Below are 15,939 nucleotides of genomic sequence, written 5' to 3' on the forward strand. Positions count from 1 at the left end.
GTTTGTTTGTTTAAATCAGTGGTGGGCAACCTTTTTTTTTTCAACTGAGCCAAATCTCGCCAAAACCACAATTGAAATTTATTTTGAGAGCCACACAGACAGAGGCTAGGAGCAGAGTCCTGACTCCTGGAGCTACAGCCCGGCACACAGAAGAGCTGCATTAAAAAGTGTAAAGAGCCGTATGTGGCTTGCGAGCCACAGCTTGCCAACCACTGATTTAAATAGTTAAATTTTATTATAATTAAAACTTTTTTAAGGGCAGGCATACCTGGCAATGCTCAGGAGTTACTTTTGGTTTTGAACTAAGGAATTATACCTGGCAGTGTTTTCCAGCCCACCTAGGAAGCTGGAAATTGAACCCAGGGTGGGCATGTGCAAGCAAGTGCCTTACTTGGTATACAGTCTCTTTAGCCCCTAAATTAACATTTCTTTTCAAAAAAAATTGTACATAATATTTCACTTCTCAGCAGGGGTTGGGGGAGGAGGAGGGTACTGGTGAAGGGGGGTATTCTTTTTATGACTCAAACCCAACTACACACGTGTTTGTAATCATGGTGCTTAAAGATATTATTTTAAAATTTTCATTTCTCAGTTTCTTATGTGCTAGCATTTTCATTAATATATTTAATCTTCAAGTTAAATAGTCTCATCAAATAAGGCCAAAACATAGAAAGGATAATAAACACCTTGTTTGCATGAGAGTGCAGCTAGCAGACTTGTGACCATGGCATTTACACTTTCTTCAAGATGGACCTTTTAAGTCTTTTTTCCCCCAAACATTTTTGGGGGTGCCCGCAACCAACCTTGCTCATAGGTTACTTCTGGCTCTGTACTGAGGAATTACTCCTGGGCAGACTTGCCACCATAGACCAAATTGGATGCCATGGATCAAACTGGGTCAGCCTCATGAAAGGCAGGCGCCATAAATGCTGTCCTCTCTTTTAAGTTTTAATCCTGAAATGAAGAATCTCAAAAGATTTAAAAAATAACTAAAAGGAACTGCTTGCTTTTTTACTGTAAGTGAAGCACTGGAAAATAAGTCCCAAACAAGAATCTTTCAGTTATTGGACAATGGTAGATGAATCTGGCCTTGCACAGTGAGGGGAAAAGGTACAGGGAGGAAAAAAAAAGTAAAAACAAAGCAAAAGCAAAGATCAATCACTGTACCTAGGTACATGATGACGTGGCAGCACCTTGAAGCAGTCTGAACAGTATGTTCATTATCCACTTAAAAAGAATTACATTCATTTGTTTCTTTAGGGTAGGCCATAGCAAGTGGTTCATGGGAGTTACTACTGGCTCTGTACTTAAGGGTTTGACTGTATGTGCTGGAGATGGAATGTGGACCTTTCAAATACAAAGCATGTGTTTAGGAATTGAACTATTTCTGTGACCCATATGGAAATTTTTAAAATAGTAGCCACCCCAGCTATGCTTAGGCCAGGACAACATCTGGTGGTCATAAGGGTAAATGGTGGCCTTGTACATGTTAGACATATGTTCTACCCCATAACCATCTCTGTGACTCAGAATGTGCAATTTAATAGTTTAGTTAGGAGTATATGTCTATTATGTAAATGGCATATAATAAATGTGTCTTGAATGTTTTGTCCCCAGGCTCCTGAAGTTATTATGTCTCAACATTATGATGCTAAGGCAGATTTATGGAGCATAGGGACAGTAATATATCAATGCCTAGTTGGAAAACCACCCTTTCAGGTATTCTGGCTTTTTTCTTATGTATTCAATATTGACATCTACATTTTCAGTTGTCTTGCACTTACAAAATATTCAATACTTTGAAATCTGTGATTTTGCTTTTCTTTTTTAAATCTACCCTCCTTTTATAATCAAGTGACACAAAGTCTCTATGTTTTCCAGATAGTAGTATTTCACCTTTCAGGGCCAGGGCCCCACAGTTTGGTGGAAATACGTAATGAATAATGGTAACAACTTTTTCCTGCTGAACCTTGGGATTCCTGGAATCTAAGCAAAGAGAAAGGCTAGTCTGGGATGATCAGTGGAACTCTTGCTCAATCTCTCTGTTTTTTTGTTAGACTGGATTAGAGTCAATTGTTTAGGTTTTATGGAAATTAGCTTGGGTCTTTCTCTTCTCTCCCTTAAAATTTTGTAAGAAGAGAATATGGTCATCATGATTCTCTGTGAGTTCATGTTGCACTGTTACAAAGAATTCTTTTGACTCTAAAAACAGGAATATTTTTTAACCCAAGAACGGTTTTTGAGAATCAGTGACACATCTAGGTTAAACATTTACTTTTCCAGTATAGTTTACATACTTGATGAACACAGCACCTTTTACTGCTCTTTGTTAAGCACAAGGTGCTGCTTGTTGTTTTGGAGAGACTATAAAGTAGCAAGAAATAGGTTTAGTTTTTCTTTTTGAGTCTTTTGAAGGTCCCAATTTTATACAATGAAAAAAATAATGTACCTGTTATATAATGGAGCTCAAGTAAATCCTGAATAATGGTCTTATTTAACCTTTTATAAGTTTGAAGACTCTAGAATCTGACCTCAGAAAAGACATATCATGGCTAGATTTATCAAATTTGCACATAATTTCAGAAGTTTTTATAAGTTTTTTAGTATTCACAGCTTTAGCAATACATGACTTTTAAGTTCAGAATCTGCATTCTTTAGTAAGAATATGAATGTTGGACGGGAGAGATAGTTTGGAGGTAAGGTGTTTGCCTTTCATGCAGAAGGTCATTGGTTAGAATCCTGGCATCCAATATGGTCCCCTGAACCTGCCAGGAGTGATTTCTGAGCATAGAGCCAGGAGTAAACCCCTGAGCACTGCCAAAAAAAAAAAAAAAAAAAAAAAAAGAATATGAATGTTGATAATATGATTTGATTTTCTACATGCCTTTTTGGAAATTAAATCTTTTTTTTTTTTTTTTTAAATAGGCCAGTAGTCCTCAAGATTTACGGATGTTTTATGAGAAAAACAGGAGCCTGATGCCTAGGTATGTGTTTATACTATACAATAGAATAGAGTGCTATTTATTTAAACTCCATATAGTTTATAGTTTTTATTTATTTACAATTTTCTTTTAATTTCTTTTTTTACATTGACAGCAAAGTGAGAACTATATGAGTTGTAAGAATTATAAGAGGAATTTGAAAATTCCTTGTGCATCATTGGTATCTCTGAATCCTATGCTATCTTTTTCCTTTTTTAAAACAGTATTTATTGAGGGCTGGAGCATTGGTGCATCAGTAGGGCATTTGCCTTGCACACTGCTGACCTAGGACAGATTGTGTGGTTTGATCCCCCGGCTTCCCATATGATCCCCCAAGCCAGGAGCGGTTTCAGTTTGTTTGTTTTTGTTATGGGGCCACACCTGTTGATGCTCAGGGGTTGCTCCTGGCTATGCACTCAGAAATTGTTTCTGGCTTGGGGGGTCCATATGAAATGCTGGTGGATTGAACCGAGGTCCGTCCAAGGCAGACGCCTTACCTCTAATGCCACTGCTCCGGCCCTGCCAGGAGCAATTTCTGAGTGCATAGCTAGGAGTAACCTCTGAGCATCACCAGGTGTGGTCCAACCCCCTGCCCCCCCCAAAAAAAAAACTAAAAAAAAATCCTACACATAGTATATATTGAACTGGAGAGATAGTATAGTATGTAGGTGCTTGCCTTACAGGTGTCCAACCCAGTTTTGATACCTGACATCCCAGATGGTTCTCTGACACTGTCAGGAAGTGCAGAGCCATGAGTAACCCAAGCATTGCCAGGTCTGAACTCAAAACAGCAACCAAAAAGCACAAAAAATAATAACATAAAAGTCCCCTGGAATATATTTAAATGAAGGGTTGAAGATGTAACTCAAAGGTGGGAGCATATGCTTAATATGCTTAAGGTCTAGAGTTTGGTCCCCAGTATCACATGGCCTTTTTAGCACTGCAGATTACAGTGTTGATGACTTCTAGCATCTCTGGCCATGTTTGTGGGCCCTACAAGGCCCTTTAGAGTGTTGCCTGGAGTGGCCTTGGGCTACCAAGGAGGGCTTCTCTACCAGTGGTCCTCAAAATTTATAAACGGGGCCAGTTCACTGACCCTCAGACCATTAGAGGGCCAGATTATAGTAAAAACAAAACTGCATAAATTTCTATGCATACTGCATGCATATATCTTATTTTGAAGTGAAGAAACAATGGGAACAAATACAGTATGTGGCCTATGGGCCATAGTTTGAGGCTCACAGCCTAAACAAACAAACAAACAAACAAACAAACAAATAGAGAGTTGTATTTAAAAGAATGAAAAGCTGCAGACAGCTTTTCAGTGCCCCACCTTGGGTAGGGCATTTGCCTTGCATGTGCCTGATCTGGGTTTTATATTCCCGGCACCTTTATGGTTCCTTGAGCCCACCAGGAGTATCCTGAATGCAGAGCTAGGATTGCCTGTGAGTACTGTGGGATGTAGGCTCAGTTGATGTTGAAGTTACATTTCTTTTTAGAGGGGAAGGAAATACATAAAGTACTTTTTCCCCTACTCTGAAAAAAAACGAGTTTGCTATATCTTTTTAAATCTTTTTGTTTTTGTTTTGTTTTTGGCCCACACTTGCTGGCACTCAGGGTTACTCTTGGTTCTGTGCTCAGAAATCACTCCTGGCAGGCACAGGGGATATAGGATGCCAGGATTCGAACCACCGTTTGTCCTAAATTGACTGTGTGCAAGCCAAATGCCCTACTGCTTTGCTATCTCTCCGGCCTCTTTCCAAATCTTTTGTGTAGAATTATTATTTTACATATTTAAGTATTTGTGAATATATTTACATATCCATTCAAAGTTCAGTCTAAATTATGTCACATTTTGTAAATTGTTCTACATCTTAAAAAATTTTTGGTGAAGCAAAATTTTTAATTAAAACTTAATAAAGATGTGAAAGTAGAGGAAAATGTGCATATTTGAGAGAGAACAAAGACTTCTCCAAAGTGAAAATAAACAAGCAAAGAAACAGGGACAAGCAAATAAGTTATGCTTTCAAGGGAAAATAGTCTTTTTTTTTTTTGTTTTTTTTGGGCCACACCTGGTGATGCTCAGAGGTTACTCCTGCCTTTGCGTTCAGAAATTCTGGCTTGGGGGACCATATGCGACACCGGGAATTGAACCGTGGTTCTTCCTATGTTAGTGCTTGCAAGGCAGACACCCCATTGCTTGTGTCACGGCTCCGGCCTCGGGGGTTGGTGGGGAACAGTCTTGAAGAGCAAACCCTATATCTCTAAATATTTTTTCCTCTGTAGTATTATCATAGGTTTTCTTCAGTGACTGTGTAATAGCAACAATATGTATCATAGACAATTGCTATATAGAGTCCATTTTCAGATGTGTCACAATGTTTACAATTAGATCCCTGTCTTTTGCTGTGCTAGGAATTCAATCCAGGGCTTCACATGTGTAAGGCATGCTGTCTACTACTGAATCTATTACCTGGTCTTCAGATCCTATTTTTAATTTTTGGGTTACTACAAATAGGATTTAGTGAACTGTGATGTGTACACACATGCACATTGTATTTTGTTTGGAAGAAATGTAGTTACACATCCAAAATAAGTTCTCAAAATTTATTGAGATTTTAAATCCCAATTTATTTAGCAGTATGAGCATGCTTCTTTGTAGCAAATAATAAAAAAGAGACTTTCTTTATCATTTTTTAATGATTCTCATGGATAGAAAAATATTAATTTGTATTATTTTACTACTAAGATTGATTCTTTTATTTGATGTTCATTTCTAGCTTCTATTCTGTGAACTGTGTCCCTTTTATTTATATCTCCATTACTTTAACTTTTTCTTATCTGGAATTTTAGGGAACTGTACTATTTCTCAATTTTTTTTTTTGGGCCACACCCGGTGGTGCTCAGGGGTTACTCCTGGCTGTCTGCTCAGAAATAGCTCCTGGCAGGCACGGGGGACCATATGGGACACCGGGATTCGAACCAACCACCTTTGGTCCTGGATCGGCTACTTGCAAGGCAAACACCGCTGTGCTATCTCTCTGGGCCCCCTATTTTTCAATTTTATTTGCTAAAGTCTTGTTCTTTTCTGACAGAATTGACTCAGCACTTTGTCTAAGAAAGAAAAGAAAAAGATAAAACTATTAGTGCAAGGTTGAATTACTAAAAGTTAAAATTGCCTGTTCTTAAACATACAATAATAAACATAATGAAGACATACTCCTAAATTTTTTTTGGGGGGAGCACATTCAGCGATGCTCAGGGATTGCTCGTGGGTATGCACTCAGGAATTTATTTCATTCCTTTTAATGCTCAGGGGACCATGTGGGATGCTCGGGGTTAAACCCAGGTCTGCTGTGTACAAGGCAAAAGGCTGTACCTGTTGTATTTAACTTTTTTTTTGTGTATGTGGTGCTGGTGATTGAATCCAGTTCTAACACTGACCTATACCCCAGCTCTAATGATATTTTTTGCTATGTTGGTTTTTTGTTATTGTATGTTTTTTCTTGTTACTATTGTTTTTGATTTTGCTGTTGTTTGCTGTACTCAGAAGTGCTCAGGGTGTAATCCTGGCTCTGCGATCAAAGGATTCTTAGCAGTGCTTAGGGGACTGCATGGGGACAGGGATTCAGACCTGTGGTGTTTTTCTTCATGGCAAGCTTCCTAGCTACCTGCTGTATTATCTCTGATCCTTGATATTTCTTCAGGGCAGCTATATAGTTTCCACCTTTTTCTGTACCTCTAGTGAAGAAATGGAAGGTTTTTCTTAGTTTTATTTTTATTTTTTTTGACTTTTGGGCCACATCTGGTAGTACTCAGAGCTAAGTTTTGTCTCTCTATGCTCAATAATTTCTCCTGATGGGCTCTGGGGACAATATGAGGTGCAAGGAATCGAACCTGGGTCTGACAGATACAAGGCAAATGACCTACCTCTACTGTACTATGACTCAGACCCAAGGAATATGTGTCTTATCATGTTACTTGTATAGAAATGTAGTTAATATTTATGAAACAGCATATAATTTTATTTTTGTCATAATGAAGACAAAAGTTTTATATAAATTCATCATTTTTGTTGTCTTATTTTCTCTCTCAGTATTCCCAGAGAAACATCACCTTATTTGACTAATCTTCTTTTGGGTTTGCTTCAGAGAAACCAAAAAGATAGAATGGATTTTGGTAAGTAATCATTTCAAATTTTGTTTTATGTTTCCTGATTTTGTCATTGTATATTAATTATACTTAGTTTGGTTTTTGGGCCACATTCTGAGTGCTCAGGGATTATTCTTGACTCTGCACTTGGGAATTACTCAGGGCAGGGCTCACGGGACCATATGAGGTGTTGGGGATTGAACCTGGGTTGGCCATGTGCAAAGCAAACATGTTAACTGCTTTACTATCTCCCCCACTTCCCCATTGGAGTGTTTTGAGTGGAAGAATACTATCTGGTGACTGCTTTATAAAATGAATCTTGTTGAAATCAGAGTGAATGGACATGTAGGAGATGAGGGCAGAGGTAGGAAGGAGAAACTGGGAAACTAATTAAGACACTATACTACCTAGGTGATAGACATAGTAGCTTAGATTGATGTAATAGCAATAGAGTTGGTGAGAAATATTTTTTTTTGTGTGTAGAGGCAAATGTATTTTTGGATGAATTGGATGGCAGAGTATGAGTGAGAGAAAGGAGATTGAAGAGATAGATTCAAGGTGTTTGGTCTGATTAACTGGAAGAATGAACCATCAATAGATAAGAAAGGCTATTGATAATTGATAAAGAAACTATGGAACCAAGATATGTTCATGTATTTGTTTTGTTTTTTTTTGGCTCACATCCATCCATGCTCAGGGCTTATTTCTGGTTGAGCATTCAGGGATCACTGCTCGGAGGAAATCTTAGGCAGTGCCGGATTAAACCTGAGTTGAATGCATGCAGGGCAAGTAAGGTTGCCTTTCTAGCTATACTATCTCTCTGGCCCATGAGTTTAGTTCTGCCATATTGAAGATCCTTTTGACATCTATTTTTGTTTTTTTTTGGGGGGGGGGGCCACACCCAGTGACGCTTAGGGGTTACTCCTGGATCTGCGCTGAGAAATTGCTCCTGGTTTGGGGGACAATATGAGATGCAATATGGGATGCCGGGGAATCGAATCATGGTCTGTCCTAGGCTAGTGCTGGCAAGGCAGACGCCCTACCACTCCACGCCAATGCTTAGGCCCCTTGACATCTTTTTTTTTTTTTTTTAACTTTATTTATTTATTGCTTGATTTTTGGGCCACACCCAGCAGTGCTCAAGGGTTACTCCTGACTCTTTGCTCAGAGATGTCCCCTGGCATACTGGGGGCCCATATGGGATGCCGGGAATCGAGTCTGATCCCTCCTGGGTCAGCCACATGCTAGACAAATGCCCTTTCTGGCTATCTTTCTGGATTCTCTTTTTGACATCTGAGTCCTGATGTCAAGGCCACTTTTTAGAGAAAAGGCCCAAGGAGGGAGGGAGGTAGAAATAGGGAGAGGAGAGAGACATAAAAACAGAGAGAGAAGGAAAGAGAGGAGAGAGAGGAGAGAAAGAATATATATGAAAAGATTTGTGAGGAAAGAAAGGAAAAGAAATGGTAGAACATTCTTGGGGGGGGGGTCACAACCAGCAGCGCTCAGGGGTTACTCCTGGCTCTGCACTCAGGAATCGTCCTGGCAGGCTCAGGACCAGATGGGATGCCAGAATTCGAACTAACATGCAAGGCAAACCCTGGTAGAACATTCTTAACCTTAAAGATAAGGTAGAAGAGACTGGAAGTTCAACCCTTTTGAACATGTATTTGATAGAAGTGTATGTCTCACCATGACTTTAGGAGAGCAGGAAGGTCATAGAGACTTCTAGCCATTATTTTAGATTTTTCTATTCTTCACCCCACTTCATTTTTCTTTCTTTTTTTTTTTTTGTTATTGTTGTTATAGTGACTGGGGCTCACACATTTGGTTGTGATTCATGTTAGTGGACACACCACTTTAGCAGTGGTACTTTTTTTTGGGGGTGGGGTTTGGGTCACACACGGTAGCGCTCAGGGTTTACTCCTGACTCTATGCACAGAAATTTCTCCTGGCAGGCTCAGGGGACCATATGGGATGCCAGGATTTGAACCACTGTCCTTCTGTATACAAGGCAAATGCCCTACCTCCATACTATCTCTCCGGCTCCCAGTAGTGGTACTTTTATATGCTGGGTCAGAATGTGCCAGAGATCACACTTTTTTTTTTTTTTTTTTTTTTTTGGTTTTTCGGGCCACACCCGTTTGATGCTCAGGGGTTACTCCTGGCTAAGTGCTCAGAAATTGCCCCTGGCTTGGGGGGACCATATGGGACGCTGGGGCATCGAACCGCGGTCCTTCCTTGGCTAGCACTTGCAAGGCAGACACCTTACCTCTAGTGCCACCTCACCGGCCCCAGAGATCACACATTTTAATTGTTGTTGTGCAGTGCTATAGGGATCAAATCAAGGCAGGCACTCTACCACTGAGTTATCTTGAAAGGTTATTCTTCTTAATCTTATCCTTGTCAAACTTATATTAAGACATCAGAACTTGAAAATGACAGACCATAAAAAAACATAAAGTATTGGGGCTGGAGAGGAAACTAGTGGGAGGATATTTGCCTTGCAACCAGTACACTGGGTTTGATTCCCAGCACCTTATATCATCTCCCAAACCCTCCAGAAATAATCTCTGAGGGCAAATCCAGAAGTAATCTCTGAGCACAAGCAGGTGTGGCTTCCAGACAAAACCAAATGTAGAAAATCATATTTATTGAAATGTTTATCAAATTAATTCTACTCTTGAAATTTTTAGGAAATAAGATTTTTCTAATATGTTATAATAATAATGGAGATTTATAGTAATTTATCCCATAGTTTTTCATATCATTTTAATTAAGATACTGATTTACTAAGTTTGTTGATAATAGAGTTTTTTCAGACATACAATGTTCCAAAACGAATTCCACTACCAGTGTCCCTCTTCCTCCACCAATAACCCCATGTTTCTTCCCACCCCACAGCCTGCCTACTTGGCAGACATATAGCATATTTATTTCATATTACTCCTGAAAAATGGCAAATCTGAAAATAAATCTGTAAGTCAATTTGTGGTGATTGATTGCTAAGTGATTTTAGCCAATAGAAATTAAATGTTAATCCATTATTGAAAATGTTTATTATCCTTTAGCAAGATAGGAATAAATGTACCTTTCTTAATTTAGTAGAAGGCATATCGTCATAGTTATATGCACCTTTAATAAGTACTATATTCAGTGCTTTTGTTGGAAACTTTGTACTGTCTTTTAGAGAAACTCTTTTAATGGCTTCTATAAAAACTGGTTTCAAGGCTATGAAGTTAATAAGCTGTTGCCTGTCCATTAAATTCTGTCTTATTCCTTGAAATCTGAATGATAATCTAACTGGACAGAGTATTCTTGGTGAGGTGTTCATTTCATTGAGTTTTTGTACTATATACCTTCATTCTCTTCTGGCTCACACAGTTTTCATTTGATAGATATGTACATTTTATGGGATTTCTTTTTTTATGTAAATTTCTTTTTATATAAGTTTACATAAGTTTCTTCTTTGATCTTGCTGCTTTTACTATTTTGTCTCCATCTTTGGACTTAGTAATTTTGAGTACAATGTTTTAGACTTTTCTTAGTCTCTATTTTTGCTGGGACCCTTCAGGCCTCTTGGATTACTCTGTCCTTGTGCCTGTAATTCTTTTTTTTTTTTTTTTCATGGTTACCACTTTAATTTCGGTGTGTCAATATACAAATTCGCATAGACTTCAGATGTCACAGGCATGTGTTCCAGAAGATTTGGAAACAAACTTTCCAAGAAACCAGAGCAAGCATTTCAGGGTCTTCAACGTACTGGGTAGAACTCTTCATAGATTTCTCCATACATTTTCTTATCCTTTTTAGGGAAATCCTCTGGATGGGCATCTATATAGGCGAACATGTCATGGTCCCTCACAGCATACAGATAGTCTTGCCGTTTCAAAAGATAATAACCAATAAACATGAAGGAAGTGACATACAGGAGCTGGCGGTGTAGACCTGCCTTCAGCACGGGCCTCCGGCGGATGGCGTTGTCCATCAGCCCAGAACAGTAGCCCATAAAGCCCATGTAGAGGAGCCGAGGGTCGTTGAGCTTGGGCGGCGGCAGATTCCGGGCCTCGTCGGGCAGGAATGTCAAGGGCAACCAGCCCGGCCTCCAGGTCAACATGGTGGCGCCCTGTTCCGCAGACTTCTCTGCCTGTAATTCTTATTGATGATTTCTTTATTGTTTATCACACTTGCTTGTCTGTTCTTTAGGGACTCTGATGGTTCTTATGTTGTTGTTCTTTAACTCATACCATAGTTTTCTGGTATGCTGATGCTCAGGGTTTATTCCTGATTGCACTCAGGAGTCACTTCTAGTGGTGCAGCAGGACCATATAGGATGCCAGGGATTGAACCAGGCTTAGTTGCATGCAAGACAAAAATATCCTACTCTCTATGCTATCGCTTGCATTTGCTCAATTCTTTTTAGACAATTTTCCATCTTCTGCTGTTTTTCAGTTGTTTCTTCCTTCTCCTCATGGAGCTCTTTTTTTTGGAGGGGGGGAGGTTCAGCTTCTCTTCTTCTATTCAGAGCTTCTGTTGACTTTTTTGTATATCCCCTACTCTGCTCTTCATTTATGATTGTAGTTTTTTTTTTTTTTTTGGTTTTTGGGCCACACCCGGTGACGCTCAGGGGTTACTCCTGGCTATGCGCTCAGAAGTCGCTCCTGGCTTGTGGGACCATATGGGATGCCGGGGGATCGAACCGCGGTCCGTCCTAGGCTAGCGCAGGTAAGGCAGGCACCTTACCTTTAGCGCCACCGCCCGGCCCCTGTTTTTTTTTTTTTTTTTTTTTAAATTTTGACTCATACTTTCTTGTGTTTTGCTGACCATGCTATTGTTTCTTTGAACTTATTGAACATACTCTGCATAGTGTCACTAAAGACGTTGAGAATTTAGTGGAATTATTTTCAGTGATATTGCTTTCTTTCATTGAAGTTGGTGGGTTCCTATTTGTTTCCCCACTGGTTTTCTAGTGTTCTTTCTGTGCTGCTGGATCTTTATAGTTAACCCCCCTGGAGAGTGTTGAAGGATTAAGGTAAAGTTTTTTTCTTTCTTCCCCAAATGTCAGGAAGGATAACTGTGAGCAGTATATAATTTGTTGAAAATATCTCTTGCTTCAGAAGCTATGGTGTGGGCCTGTATATATGGCTGAGGTTGTGGAGGCTGCTGGGACCTAGCTGGAAGAGAGGGACTCTGCTTCTAGTTCCAGATTGGTCCCTGATATATCAGGGGGAGACAAGCCTCACCTAGAATGGTGGAGCAGTTTGCAGAAATACAACATAAGTAAGACAGAAGCACCACCGGGTGTGACCCAAACCACCATCTCCTAAAAGAAAATTCCAAAACCACCAGAAACAAACTGGAGCCTCTATAAAAAGTTAATAATATTTACTGTCTCAAAGGTAGTCTATTGATTATATTTAGAAATTTAACCTAACTTTAAGCATATCAGTTTAAATGCTTTTTTCTTAATTTTCATTACAGAAGCCTTTTTTAACCATCCTTTTCTTGAGCAAGTTCCAGTAAAAAAATGTAAGTATATCCATCTCCACCCTCTTCTTTATAAGGATGCTTGTGAACTTACGGGAATATTAGTATCTTGCATCACAAATGTTTTTGGGTACCACTTAAATTTTCATTGTATTTCTTTAAAAGTTTATATATATATGTATGTGTGATTAATAGAAGTTTTATATTACAAATCTAAATTGAAATACTAATTGTATTTTTTTGTTTTATTTGAGGAGCTATAATAAGTAGGAATAAATATGGTCAACAAAGAGATGTAGTAGATTTTTTATAGATTTTTGTTTTTATAGTTGCACCAAAAGAGGTTTATCTTTACTTGTGTCTTCTCAGCTTGCCCAGTCCCAGTGCCTGTGTATACTGGCTCTGTCTCTGGAAGCTCCTGTGGCAGCTCTCCATCTTGTCGTTTTGCCTCACCACCAGTAAGTTCTGGTTTTAATTAAAATTACTTCAGTTAGTAGCATTGCAAATGTTCATAAATAGGGCCTATAAATTTGTTGTGAGTATTCTTTTTCTTCCTTTATTCTTGTAGGGGATTCTCTTAGTGATGTTTGGATTTGAATGGGTTCAGAAGACTATCAGGGCCACACCTATGGTAACTGGGGCCACTAGGGTCATACTGTACTGCAGGATCTTTGCGGTACCTGAAATTTAACCCAGGAACTCGCACTTGGAAGGCTTGTGCTGTATCACTTGACCTACAGTCCCAGTCCTACTTCCTTTTAAAGTTTAGTATTAGTGCAGCTGATGCTTCAGAAAAGAGCTTTATTATTTTTTTTTTTTTACTTTTTAATGAGACCAATGTGAATTACAAGTCTTGCACTGTTGTATTTAAGGTATATAGTGAAAGTGAATTAGGACCATTCCCACTACCAGTGTTGACCTTTCTCCACTAGAGTTCCCAGCATGCATCCCATACGTCCCCACCCTTAACTCCCTGGACTGCTAGTTTAACAGGTCTCTTTTGTGTATAGTTTATTGTAGTTTGGGTGTCTTGATTCTGTTGTCGTCGAATTTGGGTTGGGTAATTAGGTCTGACTCTTTTTTATTTCCACTCATTGCTCCTGAGACTGCTTGGCCCTATGTCCCATCCACTTTTTTTTTTTTTCTCAATTTGTAGGACATAAATATGAGGCGAACAAGATTACTCATGTTCTCTGGTCTGTAAAAAGAAAGTGGGCGTGAGACCTTGTCTAGAAGCTATAAATATAAATACAATTAAAAGAAAGAAAAAGAAAAAAGAAAGGGACCGGAGAGATAGCACAGTGGTAAGGCATTTGCCTTAGACGCAGAAGGATGGTGGTTCGAATCCCGGCATCCCATATGGTCCCCAGTGCCTGCCAGGATCGATTTCTGAGCATGGATCCAGGAGTAACCCCTGAGTACTGCGGGGTGTGACCTAAAAACCAAAAACCAAAAAAAAAAAAAAAAAATTAAAAAGTGGGGGACTGATATGGCAAGTTATTTTATTTTTTGCATAGGTGTAGTAGATATTGGGGAAATTAGAAAGGAAATTCCCTTGGCCTAAGAAATACAGAGTAGCTCTACCCTTGAAGCATACTGTCATGAGACTGACTACAGGCTCAGGACATGTCAGTTGTCTAACCCCAGGTCTTTCTTAATGGTACCAGGAAACTGCTCAGTCGAGGTTGTCAAAGTTAGTCCTCTGTAATTAGAGATCTTGGTTTTTGCACAGATCCTAGGACGAAGCCTAGGATAGAATAGAAAAAAGAGCATTTCTGTTGGGTCAACTCAGCTTGGAGTTGAACCATTGCTCTTATTTAACTGTGTAAATTCAAGAAATGTTGCCTCTCTGGGGCTGGAGAGATAGCATAGTGGGTAGGGCATTTGCCTTGCATACAGCCAACCTGACTTTGATCCCTCACATCCCATATAGTTACCTGAGCACTGCCCAAAACAATTCCTGAGTACAGAGTCAGCACCATATCAGGTATTGCTAAAAAAAAAAAAAAAAAGTTACCTCTCTGAGCCATTTCCCTCTAAACACAAGAGTGACAACAATATTCTCAACTTGTCAAGTCTTTTGGCTGACTTGGGATATTTGCAAACAAAAAGTATTCATTAGAGGAGGAAAGATACTATTATTTCTGATCTGAATGTAATGAATAATAGTTTTGGGTATTTATTTTGCATAGATTGTTAATGAATAGCTGTGAACTCTAAGCCAAATTTCATTGATTTAGAGTCCTTAGTTGTGATTACTGATTATTTTAGGTTGGTGTATTCAGACATCTTCCTTCCCTTGATGTTCCCAAGCTATTTGTTTTGATTCTGTTTTACTTCCATTCTAAGTGCTTCTTTCTGATCTTGAGACATTCTGGCTGTTTCTTCTTTCTACTTTGTTATACACCTGGTTTATCTTTATATATAGCTTAATTACCTGTGTGATATTGGGACTGAAGGCAAGAAATCAGACCAAGAGGTCAGGAAAATTGCTATAGAAGGTGAATGTACTGGGTTTTGAAGAAAGAGTAGTGATAATAAAATCTGGGATTACAGGGAAAGAAGGGTGCTTGCCTTGCATGTGGTCGACCCAGATTCAATCTTGGGAATATCCTCTGGTTCTCCAAGTACCTCCAGGAAAGATTTCTGATTAAGTCAGGAATAAATCCCCCTCCCCTGAGCATTGCCAGATGTGGACCAGAAACCATAAATATATATAGGCAAGGGAATCCTCAGTGATTAAATCATGGAAGTATGATTCATTGAGGGAACTTTTTTTTTTTTTTTTTTGGTTTTTGGGTCACAACCAGCGGTGCTCAGGGGTTACTCCTGATTGTCTGCTCAGAAATAGCTCCTGGCAGGCACAGGGGACCATATGGGACGTCGGGATTCAAACCAACCACCTTGGTCCTGGATCGGCTGCTTGCAAGGCAAACACCGCTGTGCTATCTCTCCGGGCCCCATTGAGGGAATTTTTTAGTGAAATTTAAACTTGTTACTCACTATGTGCTCAATATCCATATATATATTAAGTGCCTACCATATTGGACAACTTAGATATAAAAGTTTTGTGTATTTTTCAGGAGATTGGTAGATGCATCTAGATGGATGTTGAAAGCGTTAGTTATGTGATGAGGGTAAATAAAATTAGAGGAGGCAGATGCTGTATCTTAATAGAATTTAGGCACATTGAACAAAGGAGTTAATTTGATTTTAAGTAGTGTGAGGTGAGATTCACTCTAGCTTTCTAGCTTTAGTTTGATTCTGCTAAAAGCACTTTAGAATATAAGTGTGGAAACAAGGTGAGTCTCTTCATCTCTAC

General features: G+C 39.1%; 2 protein-coding genes across 2 annotated transcripts in view; one reads left to right on the forward strand and one right to left on the reverse strand.

Annotated features, from left to right (window-relative positions):
* Positions 1 to 15,939, forward strand: part of ULK2 (unc-51 like autophagy activating kinase 2) — a 96,145-nt gene that overhangs the window by 22,985 nt on the left and 57,221 nt on the right. Inside the window, 5 exon segments of the mRNA XM_049776826.1 lie at positions 1,618 to 1,719; positions 2,926 to 2,984; positions 7,078 to 7,160; positions 12,612 to 12,659; positions 12,987 to 13,075. Of these exon segments, the coding sequence (XP_049632783.1) occupies positions 1,618 to 1,719; positions 2,926 to 2,984; positions 7,078 to 7,160; positions 12,612 to 12,659; positions 12,987 to 13,075 (381 nt within the window).
* LOC126013793 (NADH dehydrogenase [ubiquinone] 1 subunit C2-like) lies at positions 10,738 to 11,267 on the reverse strand. The gene has a single exon (XM_049776995.1). The coding sequence runs from the start codon at positions 11,245 to 11,247 to the stop codon at positions 10,885 to 10,887; it is 363 nt and encodes a 120-aa protein (XP_049632952.1). The 5' UTR covers positions 11,248 to 11,267; the 3' UTR covers positions 10,738 to 10,884.

Source organism: Suncus etruscus, chromosome 7 (assembly GCF_024139225.1).
Source record: "Suncus etruscus isolate mSunEtr1 chromosome 7, mSunEtr1.pri.cur, whole genome shotgun sequence".
Classification (NCBI taxonomy): Eukaryota; Metazoa; Chordata; class Mammalia; order Eulipotyphla; family Soricidae; genus Suncus; species Suncus etruscus.

Bases quoted from the DNA above. Each gene is read 5' to 3' on its own strand.
- LOC126013793 (XM_049776995.1), bottom strand. From the start codon at position 11,247: ATGTTGACCTGGAGGCCGGGCTGGTTGCCCTTGACATTCCTGCCCGAC.